General features: G+C 45.4%; 1 protein-coding gene across 5 annotated transcripts in view; it reads right to left on the bottom strand.

Moving 5' to 3' along the window:
* The window catches only part of PDLIM7 (PDZ and LIM domain 7), a 68,309-nt gene that overhangs the window by 30,008 nt on the left and 24,875 nt on the right, over positions 1 to 13,426 (bottom strand). For all 5 annotated transcript variants that reach the window (XR_003943058.1, XR_003943057.1, XM_030211289.1 and 2 more), the window contains exon 5: positions 11,215 to 11,393. Coding sequence is in view for 3 of the 5 variants with exons in the window: in XM_030211289.1 (XP_030067149.1) it covers positions 11,215 to 11,393 (179 nt within the window). In the remaining 2 variants the exon portion in view is untranslated. The remainder of the gene's footprint in view (positions 1 to 11,214; positions 11,394 to 13,426) is intronic.

Genomic DNA, 13,426 nt, shown 5'->3' with positions numbered 1-13,426 from the left:
CTCTTCTGAAGGCCACAATCTTCCTTCCAAATCCAAGCTCTTCTAGACCCTAAGAAAAAGTCTCATCACCTGGTAGAAGACTCAAGGGAAAAGGGACAGACTACTTTCACCTGTGCCACCAGCTTCAGCTCAGCTGGAGGGAACTCAAGGTAAGCAGCACAGCATTACTTCATGTATTGAGGGCAGGGGAGGAGCCTGGAATCACTCCTACATGGGATTGTGGGAGGGGAGTCCGGATGCTGGTATCATGTGGTAGGGAACATGGCCCATGTCATGCACACAGAGAACATGCAAAGAAAGGAAAACAGGCTTACTTACATCTTTAGAGTTTCCACCTGCAGCCAGGAAAGAAGAGAAAGAACTCAGATTAAAGAATGGTTCATAAATGCAGACAGCGTGCAAAACCCAAACTCAGCAGCTGAGAAGAGAAGGAGGCATTTCCACTGAGAGAAGTGGCAAATAAACCCTCTGTCTCCATAATGCCCACCTAATGCTCGTACCACAAAGTCGCTGCAGCAATCCAGTGTCCCTGTCCCAGGTCAGACTGCAAACAAGTTCCATGGACAGTAGAGTGCTACACCGCTAAGTCAGAAATATAGCCAGAAATCAAATAACCTCCAACTAAGTACAGCATTTCCAGGAAGCTATACCCCTCGCTGCCTTCATACTAAGATGAATAAGCGTGTTCAAATCTATTTATTGCATTTAAAAAATACTAAGAACAGTGATGTTGCATACCTGAGGCATACCAAACAAACCAATATCAAAATACAACAGGAAACCATCAAAAGTGCAGTCATAAACAATAAACCCCTCCCCCAACCCAACCCCCCCCCAATATACCAATGGCAAGAACTATCTGAAGTGTCCTTAATAGCCCCTTCCCCTACCCCCTCTCAAATCTTGACACCAAGAGTACAATATCAACAATTTGTGATAGCCACAAACACTGAGGCTGAGACTCCAAGGGGCTATTTTCGAAAGAGAAAAAACATCCCAAAAAGTGTCATAAAGCACCATTTCAACAGATTTCTTCTCAAAACATCCAAATTGGTATTTTCGAAACCTATTTTGCAGGCATTTTGTCTGCAATGTGTCCAAATCACAAGGGGGCATGTTGAGGGTGTTTTAGGGCGGCTTAGGGCATGCTTAAAATTGAACGTTTTACAGCCATAATGGAACAAATGAAAATGTCTAGACCTGTTTTTATAATAAATAAGTCACAAAAAGGTGCCCTGAATGACCAGATGAGCATTGAAGGGAATCAGGGGTGATCCCCACCCTTACTCCCCCAATGGTCACTGACTCATAAGCACGTACAGTGGGGGAAATAAGTATTTGATCCCTTGCTGATTTTGTAAGTTTGCCCACTGACAAAGACATGAGCAGCCCATAATTGAAGGGTAGGTTATTGGTAACAGTGAGAGATAGCACATCACAAATTAAATCCGGAAAATCACATTGTGGAAAGTATATGAATTTATTTGCATTCTGCAGAGGGAAATAAGTATTTGATCCCCCACCAACCAGTAAGAGATCTGGCCCCTACAGACCAGGTAGATGCTCCAAATCAACTCGTTACCTGCATGACAGACAGCTGTCAGCAATGGTCACCTGTATGAAAGACACCTGTCCACAGACTCAGTGAATCAGTCAGACTCTAACCTCTACAAAATGGCCAAGAGCAAGGAGCTGTCTAAGGATGTCAGGGACAAGATCATACACCTGCACAAGGCTGGAATGGGCTACAAAACCATCAGTAAGACGCTGGGCGAGAAGGAGACAACTGTTGGTGCCATAGTAAGAAAATGGAAGAAGTACAAAATGACTGTCAATCGACAAAGATCTGGGGCTCCATGCAAAATCTCACCTCGTGGGGTATCCTTGATCATGAGGAAGGTTAGAAATCAGCCTACAACTACAAGGGGGGAAATTGTCAATGATCTCAAGGCAGCTGGGACCACTGTCACCACGAAAACCATTGGTAACACATTACGACATAACGGATTGCAATCCTGCAGTGCCCGCAAGGTCCCCCTGCTCCGGAAGGCACATGTGACGGCCCGTCTGAAGTTTGCCAGTGAACACCTGGATGATGCCGAGAGTGATTGGGAGAGTGCTGTGGTCAGATGAGACAAAAATTGAGCTCTTTGGCATGAACTCAACTCGCCGTGTTTGGAGGAAGAGAAATGCTGCCTATGACCCAAAGAACACCATCCCCACTGTCAAGCATGGAGGTGGAAATGTTATGTTTTGGGGGTGTTTCTCTGCTAAGGGCACAGGACTACTTCACCGCATCAATGGGAGAATGGATGGGGCCATGTACCGTACAATTCTGAGTGACAACCTCCTTCCCTCCGCCAGGGCCTTAAAAATGGGTCGTGGCTGGGTCTTCCAGCACGACAATGACCCAAAACATACAGCCAAGGCAACAAAGGAGTGGCTCAGGAAGAAGCACATTAGGGTCATGGAGTGGCCTAGCCAGTCACCAGACCTTAATCCCATTGAAAACTTATGGAGGGAGCTGAAGCTGCGAGTTGCCAAGCGACAGCCCAGAACTCTTAATGATTTAGAGATGATCTGCAAAGAGGAGTGGACCAAAATTCCTCCTGACATGTGTGCAAACCTCATCATCAACTACAGAAGACGTCTGACCGCTGTGCTTGCCAACAAGGGTTTTGCCACCAAGTATTAGGTCTTGTTTGCCAGAGGGATTAAATACTTATTTCCCTCTGCAGAATGCAAATAAATTCATATACTTTCCACAATGTGATTTTCCGGATTTAATTTGTGATGTGCTATCTCTCACTGTTACCAATAACCTACCCTTCAATTATGGGCTGCTCATGTCTTTGTCAGTGGGCAAACTTACAAAATCAGCAAGGGATCAAATACTTATTTCCCCCACTGTAAGTATTGCCACACTGGGACAGACCGAAGGTCCATCAAGCCCAGCATCCTGTTTCTAACAGTGACCAATCCAGGTCACAAGTACCTGGCAAGATCCCCAAAAAGTACAACACATTTTATGCTGCTTATCCTAGAAATACTGTCAATCTACTGTGGCAATAATCTACTACTACTTCTTAAGCATACAATATACAAACTAGTAGAAATTGTAAAAGGAGTATCTGAAGGCTTGCAAATAGATCTATATAGCACTATATAGTGTAAAGCAGTGCATTTTTTCTAGCGAAAAAGGTGCTGCTACTCAAATGCCAGGTCACCCTTCAGAGGTGGGGTGATCACTGAGGGACCCACCCCACAATAGCCAGGCCCCCTGCAACCAGTCACAGAATCTATGACAAGGCAGAATTGGTATGTAGAGCCTGAGCTCTTTTATTAAAACTTGGGAACCATGGGTTGATTTTAGCAGACAATGGAAAAGGTGCCGGTACTCAGTACCCCAAGTACCCCCTCAAAAAAGCCCTGGTGTAAAGGGACAGTCTCGTATGGTCACCGGGGTAATTTTTTATCACCAGTATAGGTGAGCCCCTATTCTGTGACAGTTGTAATCATCAACTGACCCCCTCCTGCCCCTGTCTTCAGTTTCTTTTGTTCACTTTTTCTGTGAAACTTTTTTTGGAAGATTAAATCTATTTTCTATATTTTTGTCTTTAAATGTCTTGTGGCGCTGTTATTGCTTTTTTACGCTTCAAGATCTCTATCTACTCCCTTATAGAATCATATATCCCACAGTGTTGGAAACCCGTCCCGGCTGTACTCATTGTAACCAAACAATTGCAATCAACACTTATCTGTGCGTCCAGATACTAATGTTGCCCCAACAGGTGCCTGTTTCGCTCCGTGTGGCTTTTTCAAGGGATAATCGCACTCAGGACCTAAAAGAGTGGAATATGGTCAACGCTATACATCTGATGTTATTCTGGTGTAAATAAATACCATAACTTCTGGCTCACAGTCTCACATCACAGCCTCCGCGTTTGCTCATAGCCCTTTGTAATTCAGTCATGACGGCATTTTATAGGCAATTGCGTTTCATGCATATCCGGTTTCCAGTTGCTGACGCTACCTATGTTGTATCAGAAGGTGCCTCACATAAAACACCCCCAATGAATATATGTATTGAGTCCCTTCGGTTCCAAGGTATCTAGATGATAGATCCAAAAAGTCTCTTGCTCTAATACTTTTCTATTCTGGTCTCCTCCCCTAGTAGTTAATGTGACATGGTCAATCGCCATACATTTAAGGGTGTCTGCTGAATGATTGTTCTGAATGCAGTGCTGCACTAATGGTGCACCTATGTTCCGCGCTGTGATCCGGGACCGATGCTCAATCATTCTGGCATTCAATGGCCTGCTAGTGTTACCAATACACACTTTGTTACACGGACAGACGATGTAGTATACAATATATGGGGTACGGCAGGTGGTGTTATGTCTCAGCTGATATGTCCTCTCATTGTGTTTGAAACTGTTGCATTCTATAGTTGAGGTACACATTTTGCAATTGGACCTACCACATTTCACATGCCCAATAGTGACCGCCGCAGACTGCGGATCCCCACTCGGTAATATTTCTTTTAAATTTTTTGCCCGTGAAAATGCTGTTCTTAGTCTATGCTGTGTAAGCAATGGGTGAGATCTCATCACGTCCCAATGTTGCTGAATAATGTGGGCTGCCTTCTCTACACCTGGTGCAGTGGCGTACCAAGGGGGGGCAGTGGGGGCGGTCCGCCCCGGGTGCACGCCGCTGGGGGGTGCTGCGCACCTGTTGGCTGAATCCGCTTGTTCCCTCCCTGCTGCTCTCTCTGCACGGAACAGGTTACTTCCTGTTCCAGGGCAGAGGGAGCAGCAGGGAATGAGCGGACTCGGAGCTGACAGGCGCGCAGCACCCCCCCCCCAACAGGTACAAATGCACCCGGGGGGGGGGGCGCATTGGCGATCCGCCCCTGGTGTCAGCCAGCCTAGGAACGCCACTGACCTGGTGCAAACCTCATGACAAATGTCATAACTGGATCAGATGTTGTCACTTGCTGTTTAGCCTGAAGCAACAGATCTCTATTGTTGTATTTCGCATGGGTGTATGCTCCTTAGAGTCTTCTGTGGATATTTACGCTGTATCAGTTTCCTATTGAAATCCTGAGCTTGTGATTTAAAATCTGCATCTGATGAGCAAATTTGTTTGCATGAAACGCAATTGCCTATAAAATGCCACCATGACTGAATTACAAAGGGCTATGAGCAAACACGGAGGCTGTGAGACTGTGAGCCAGAAGTTATGGTATTTATTTACACCAGAATAACATCAGATGTACAGCTTTGACCAATTTGTATTCCACTGTTTTAGGTCCTAAGTAGAGAGTTGCACGGGGACAGAAATCTTACCCATCCCCGCCCGTCCCTGCTGGAATCTTACCCGTCCCCACCCATCCCCACTGGAATCTTACCCATCCCCACCCATCCCCGCAAATATTTAAACCATCCCAACCCGTCCCCACCCATCCCCGCAAGAATTTAACCCATCCCACCCATCCCCGTAAGAATTTAATAGTACATAAAAGAAAGTTCCAGTCAGCTCCCTCAGTCTCTTTCTGGATTTGAGCCACAGCACTGTAGGCAAGGAAGGAACGGAAGTTGGAACTTGGAACTCTGGTGCGCACATGTAAGATTTGTCTCTGATTCACTGGCAGTGTGTGCTGAGAGGCCGCCACATGCACGCGGCAGTAGGTCAGGTGACATCTGATTCTCGTGCCTGTGTCAGAGCTGAGGTCTGTGCACCAGCCTGGGAGCAAAGAGGATTAATAGTAACATAGTAAGTGACAGCAAATAGACCTGAACGGTCCATCCACTCTGCCCAATAGTCACACTCATGATCAATTCATCATTAAATCAACGAGTGTGATATTATATACTTGATTATGGTTTTTCTTTCGTGTTTCTGGAACAAAGACCACAGAAGTCTATCTGGCCCCATCCTTATGTTCCAACTGCTGGAGTTGCCATCGAAGCCCACTCCAGCCTATTCATGTTCTCATTTGTGGGACACAGACCGTAAAAGTCTGTCCAGCACTGTCCTCATGTTCCAGCCACTGAAGTTGCTGTCTAAGCCCTTTCCAGCCCATCCTACACCAGATTGCCATGTATGAGACACAGACCATACAAGTCTGCCAGGTATCAGCTCTAGTTCATCACAGCCAGAGTCACCATCTAAGTGTCACTTGACATATCCACACACATGCAGCCATTTAAGGTTAGCTTTTATATAACTTCCATTTTCTAATTAGAGATCCTCTGTGTTCATCCCACTCCTTTTTGAATTCCGTCATCATTTGTGACTCTACCACCTCCTTAATGGAAGACTTTCCACATTTATGCTATTAAAGCAAGGAAGAAGAGGAGGAGGAGGAGGAGGAGGAGACAGCACTCAAATAAATTGGTATTCGGTAGATGAGAGGCTGGTGCAGGTGCAGCTTACACTTCCACGGGAAGCCCACAGAACTGGTTCTATCCCCGCGGGAACCCACAGGAACTGCCTCCGTCCCCGCGGGAACCCCGCAGAACTGCTTCCATCCCCGCGGGAACCCCGCAGGAACTGCCTCCGTCCCCGCGGGAATCCCGCGGGTTCCGCGGGATTCCCGCGGGGACGGAAACCGTGCAGCTCTCTAGTCCTAAGTGCGATTATCCCTTGAAAAGGCCACACGGAGCGAAACAGGCACCTGTCGGGGCAACATTAGCACCTGGACGCACAGATAAGTGTTGATTGCAATTGTCTGGTTACAATGAGTACAGCTGGGACGGGTTTCCAACACCGTCAGGTATATGATTCTATAAGGGAGTAGATAGAGGTCTTGAAGTGTAAAAAAGCAATAACAGTGCCACGAGACATTTAAAGACAAAAATATAGAAAACAGATTTAATCTTCCAAAAGCTTTTTCACAGAAAAAGCAAACAAAAGAAACTGAAAACAGAGGCAGGAGGAGGTCAGTCGATGACTACAACTGTCACAGAATAGGGGTTCACCTATAATGGTGATAAAAAATTACCCCGGTGACCATACGAGACTGTCCCTTTACACTATAGTGCTATATATATCTATTTGCAAGCCTTCAGATACTCTTATTACAATTTCTACTAGTTTGTGTATTGTATCCCAGAAATAAGCAGTGGATTTTCCCCTAGTCCATGTTAATAATGGTCTATAGACTTTTCCTTTAGGAAGCCATCCAAACCTTTTTGAAATCCCGCTAAGCTAACTGGTTTTACTACATTCTCTGGCAGTGAATTCCAGAGTTTAATTACACGTTGAGTGAAAAAAATATGTGAATAAAAATAGTACTCACTAGCCTCTATGACAGCATCAGAAGATATAGCCAAGTCCATTAGAGCAGCATGCAGGTCCCTGAAGTAGTGTAGTGGTGGGTGCAGTGCACTCTAGACAGGTGGACCCAGGCCCATACGTTACACTTGTGGTGAAAACTGTGAGCCCTCCAAAACTCACCAGAAACCCATTGTACCCACATATAGGTGCCCCCTTCACCCATAAGGGCTATTGTAGTGGTATACAGTTGGGACTAGTGGGTTTTTGAGGGCTTAGCAGACAAGATAAGGGAGCAATAGCGAGACGTGTACCTGGTAGCATTTATATGAAGTCCACAGCAGTGCCCCCTAGGGTGCCCCATTACTCTCCTGGGATGTCTGGGGAACCGGTCTACTAAAATTTCTGGCCTCTCCTATATCCCAATGGCTTGATTTTCTACGTTTTCACATGTAAGGTTTTGTTTGTTTGTTTTTTTGCAAAAATGGCCTGAAAAAATAAATGCACAGAGCACAAAACCTTGTTACAAACGGTATTTTCAAAAAAAAAGATAGACTTTTTGTGGTTTTGAAAATGGTCATGTTTTTCTATTTGAATTTGGGACATTTAGCACAAACATCCAAAGTCCAACTTAGACATCATATTGAAAATGCCCCTCCACGAGTCACATAAGACACCAAACACTATAAACTAACCCCCCACCCTCCCACCTAGGTCACCAAACATAATCACATAACAATGTAAATTATCACCCTAGTGAGTTAACCACCAAACTTCTGCTTATTTCTAGGATAAGCAGCATAAAATGTATTGTACTGTTTTGGGATCTTGCCAAGTACTTGTGACCTGGATTGGTAACTGTTGGAAACAGGATACTGGGCTTGATGGACCTCCAGTCTGTCCCAGTATGGCAACACTTATGTACTTATGCACTAAAGATGAATATAAGGTTCCCAACTTGTACAAATGTTTTTTTTTTTAATTTCTAGGAGAAGATTAGCACTCTGATTTTCCAGTAAAAGTAATGCATGCACCTAGTTTTTCCATTCCCAAAAAGAAGGGGCCGAACTCTGTGTCCATGATCCCAGCATACATTTTAAAGCAATCACTCTAACCTTCTGAAGAAATAACTGAGCTCCCTTCCCAACTACTCCTAAGTCATCCCCTTTCCCCAATACCCAACCTACTGGGAGATACTTAAATGTCTGATCTAAAATGGCCTGTAAATATCTTACCACAAAACCCCCAAATGTATGTATCTTAGGACAGTACCAAAGCATATGTCCCAGATCCCCCTTGATTTTTTTTTTTCAACAATTTTTTATTGATGAGGTCACATGGTATACAATTCCATCTCAGTCAATATAAATCGTATAACAGCAAAGTCTAGTACATATTACTAAACCTGAAATGTCCATCATCAATGTTTTCCAAACTTTTCTCCCCTATCCCTTCCTTCTTGTCTACTCCTATATCTATAATGTGTACATGTATAATTACTGTACAATGCATAACTATTAACAATACACTTTTATATGAAACTCCAATATTTATAACTCGTGTTTTACTCAGTGTATTATCCCAACAATATTTACTGGTGGGTCCTCTTAATGTGCTCCTTCAAAGGATTGTTCTCCTATCTAATAATACACATGTCCCTCTATTATACATTGAACATTACCCTTCCCACTCCTATACCCCCCTCCCCCCCAACCCTCCCTCCCCTCTACTCGTTAAAATGTTATCCCCCTTGATTTTAATGCATTTGGGACAGTCAGCGGAGCCTATTCAACCCGCTCTAAATGCTGCGGATGTTGAAAAATTGTGGAGCACATGAAACCAGCAGCCAATGTGTCTTCCTATGTAATCAGCATTCTGTACTATGGCTGGGTCAGATGAATAAGCATATATTTGGCAGGAATACGGTGTACAGGTCAGCCCACCTGGGACCCAAAACAGACTAGTCACAGACACAGGTCCCTGTCCACAAGGGCCCAGAAAAGATGGCTATATGATTAACTTAGCCAACACCAACAAAGCCAAACTCAAGAGAGACAGGGGTCCTTCAACCCGTCACAGGCACTGTCAACTGCCCTAGAAGGCGATCCTATTGCCCCTTGCTGGACAATGGATAGACCCCATAGCTCTCTGCCCTGTAACTGGCACTAGATTCCCCTTTGCCTCTGTCACCACGCCCACCTTCCTGGATCTGGTTTCTCTCTATGACCCTCCCTAATTATTTCCTCGATCTACTCAGTTCAGGGAGAAGAGCATATGACACAACCACTTGTGTTCTTTTACAAAGCAGCTCTTCTATTTGACAAACTGACACTGGAGCTTGAGTACATTATGTTCTAGATCCAATAATGAAAGATAAAATGTACCTCCCAGCAGTTAAAGCTCTTTGAAATATGATGGGTAAAATCAATAAATAACATTAAAATCTAAGGACTGGCCTGCAACACACAATACTCAAAGCCCAGCTTCTGCTTCAGAGACGCCACTCACAGCCCCTGGGTAGAGGGAAATTGAACAACTTGGTTCCAAAACCTGCTAAGTACATTTTTTTCCAAAAATGAGTTACCACTTGAAGCAGACTGCCTTCATATGAGATCAGAGAGAGAGAGAGAGAGAGAAAGAGAAGCATCAGCAAATGAAGATCACAGATTCCATGATTCTGCAGGCAACCATGCAATAGCAGGGTGACAGCCCCATCTCTGTGCCCTTTTCTGTGGCTGTGGAATTGCAGCACACCAGGACCCTTGGCTATAAGCACCAAAAGTGTGTCAGAATTGAAGCATATATGGGCTAGAGCCAAAGAGAGAGAGGAGACTACAGAACAAGTACGGTCTGTGACAGCATAGCAGACTGCATGAAATTTGCACTAAAAGGCATTCATTTATTCTCAAGGTGTTTGATATTCAATGAACATTTCTTCCTTCTTGTAAATAAAAAGTTAATTTATCTGGAAATCAGCTTTTTGCACGTACAGGTTTTGGATCTGAGCTCTTTAGTTCCAATCAGCTCATGCCAATGACCCTTACTGGGCAGATGTAGGGTCTGTACTAGTGAAGGTGCCGAAAGGGCTTCTAAAATTAGGACCACATCCTGACAATTGTGAAGGAAGGTTCCTGGCACTTATTTGTTCTGACAGAGCTGGAGGCCTAAACAGTGCAAGAGAAAACTTGTGACTTCAAAGGACAAGTTCACACTCCACCCAGATGGCAAAAGCGACCACTGGAAGGAATTACGAAAGGGATGACAACCCTGCAGCCATCTAGAACAAGCAAGCTATAGAAAATGCCGACTGCACAGCCAAGAGATGTTGCTTGGGAGAAACGCACACACTGTATGCAGACCAATCCTTCTCCCTGAATCGTATGACCTATCCACACAGATCCCATTAAAATGTCTGCTAAGAATTCAGTCCTGAAATCACCTCCACTCATTAGCATCACACAATGTGAGTTTTACATTTGTGCACAAATAATTGGTCTTTAGTGTTAAAATAAAACAGACAATATCACACTATACTAACAGATAAAACATCCAGCTAGTAACCGTAGCTGCCATCTTGATACACTCAAGCCAAAACAAACTATTGGCTTGAGTGTATCAAGCTCATTTTTATAAAGTGAATAAACATATGATGGAAATATCCCCTCACCCCCCACCTCAGCAGAGTGGAACGATACATAGCTATGGATCTCATGTGCCAGAGAGACCAGGGCCAGGCCCCCTTCACATAAAGGCCCTGCAGTCACTCGTACAGATAAAGTTTTTGCTTCCACAGTGCCCTTTCTCTACTAATCAACAGGGTGTCAAAAAGGCAGAGAAAACCATTGGAACTGCATCTGCAGGATGAAGCCAAACTTCAGCTGGGCAGCTGAGCTGTTTTCATTGTCCCCCCCCCCCCCCCCAAACATGCAGACATACCCGTTCTGATGCAAAGCAGCGGCCAGCGGAGGGGGGGTGTACGCCATGGGTCTCGTCACTGAGGCGGACTGTGAGCTTTCCAGGACCCCACTGGAACCAAATGGCTGAGCAGTTTTATTCAGAGCTGGGCTGGACACAAAGTTATACTTCGGTCCTTGAGAGTCAGGAGAGAGCAAATCCTGAGGGCAAAAAATAAATGAACACAAAGCAGGCAACATGCTGAAAGAGGTGAACACAATATCCCACATCCATAAGTCCCAAAGTTCCCCCAAGCCCCAAATCCAGCATCCAGAGTCCTAGCTCTGGATGGAGGATTAAACAGGTTCCGGCAATGTGCTGTTATCTGACGTATAGTCTAGAGTCTAGACAGACCAGTGTTTAATGTCAACTGGAGCTGCCTAAGTTCTGAAGAATTATAGGGCGCAATTAGGGCCACATTCCCTGTTATGCACAGGCCGGAGTGCCTGCAGCTCATAAAAGCACCACAAGTAACACTCCCCAGTAAGATTCTTCCATTCTCCTATATAACAAAGTCATGTCCAGAGCCTGGTTCCAGCTCATCTCAGACCTTGGCTCTTACTTAGGAGTGGGATAAACAGGGCCAGACATGCTGGGCTCAGGGCAGAAATGTGGGTGGGGGCTTCAGAGCCTGCCAGCAGGCTGTGCTTTTTTCAGCTTTAGCAGGCTTGCAGCTCCCTGTGACATGGGGCCTGGGGCACTGGCCTTGGCTGCACCGTGCAAATGCCGTCCCTGGGCACAATCAAACCAAAGTAGAAGAAAATTCAGAGAGACACAGGAGGAGGAGGAAGGCACACAAAGTACCATGAGAAACTAGGGAGGAAGAAAAAGTTCAAACATAGCAGCACATAGCCCAGGAACTCACTAGGTACAATGCACACTCCTCAGGTATTTTGGGTAGGCAGAGGGGGAACACATGGACTACACCTTCTATATCCTGCCTCCTCCACTCCCCACCCACTCACAATCCTCCTTTCTCGCTTCCCTGGACCGGAGGAAAAACAAAGGCATCTCCTTCCCCCTCCCTCCTGGGATTGGCAATGAAGAGACCTCTACAATCCAATCCATTACTTTAAGCAGGTAATAGAAAATTCCTTTAGCTGAATAAGTGAAAAGAGGAACATCGAAGGGGTTAATGCTATTATTAAAGGTTGGGCAGGGGGGTGAGAAGAAAGCAGAAACTGAACTCTTAGGTGAGCAGGGGTGGCCCACGGAGGATGCTGCAAGATGTGGGGCCTCATTTGTATATGTCAGTAGGGGATGAATGTGGGGCCATATGCGAACACCACAACTGCTCAATGGTAGAGCCGGCCCAGGTGCTGAGTATTTACATTAGACGGTGATGACCCAAAGACAGGAGAGGCAGTGGTGTGAACATGTTACTGTTTATCAAAAAAAGCAGTCTTCAACGTGAAAGGGAAGAAGATAAAACAGCCTTACTAGCTCAGACCAATGGTCCATCTAGCCCAGTATCATAAGAACATAACAGTAACCATACTGGCTCAGACCAATGGTCCATCTAGTCCAGTATCATAAGAACATAACAGTAACCATACTGGCTCAGACCAATGGTCCATCTAGCCCAGTATCCTGTTTCCAACAGTGGCTAATACAGGCCACAAGTACCCGGCACAATACCCGGTCAAAATAGCCCCAACAAAAAAGCCCCAAACTGAAAAGCTCCCGACATAATAGTCCCTGACATAACAGCCACTGTCAAAACGGCCCTGCCCACAATATAACCCTGACAAATTAGCCCCCTGACAAAAGGGCCAGATCAGGCTGCCCAGAATATGGCACTGCATTTTTTTTTCTAGTGGGCTATCTTGTTAAGGGGGCTATTTTGTCAAGAGTTATTTTGTGGAAGGGGCCATTTTGTCAAGGGCTATTTTGTTACAAGGCTGTTTTGTTGGGGCTTTTTGTCAGGGCTATTATGTCGGGGTGCACCTGGCACAAACAATAAGTAGCAACATTCCATGCTGCCAATCCCCCCCCCCCCCCTCCAGGCTCCCTTTTCCCTACTGATTCCTCTCCTTGTGAGCCCTATCCCTACTGATCCTCCCCCTTTTTGGAGCTCTCTCTCCCTACTGATCATCTCCCCTCCCCTCCTTAAAGCTCCTCCCTTTACTCCCTTAATCCTCAGTCAGCCCTCTTTCACATGCCTCCAATTTTCCCTCACCTTCCCAGCTCTCTC

Source organism: Microcaecilia unicolor, chromosome 8 (genome assembly GCF_901765095.1).
Source record: "Microcaecilia unicolor chromosome 8, aMicUni1.1, whole genome shotgun sequence".
Lineage (NCBI taxonomy): Eukaryota > Metazoa > Chordata > Amphibia > Gymnophiona > Siphonopidae > Microcaecilia > Microcaecilia unicolor.
The sequence above is the reverse complement of the archived record's forward strand: the minus strand, read 5'-3'. Positions and strand labels throughout refer to the sequence as shown.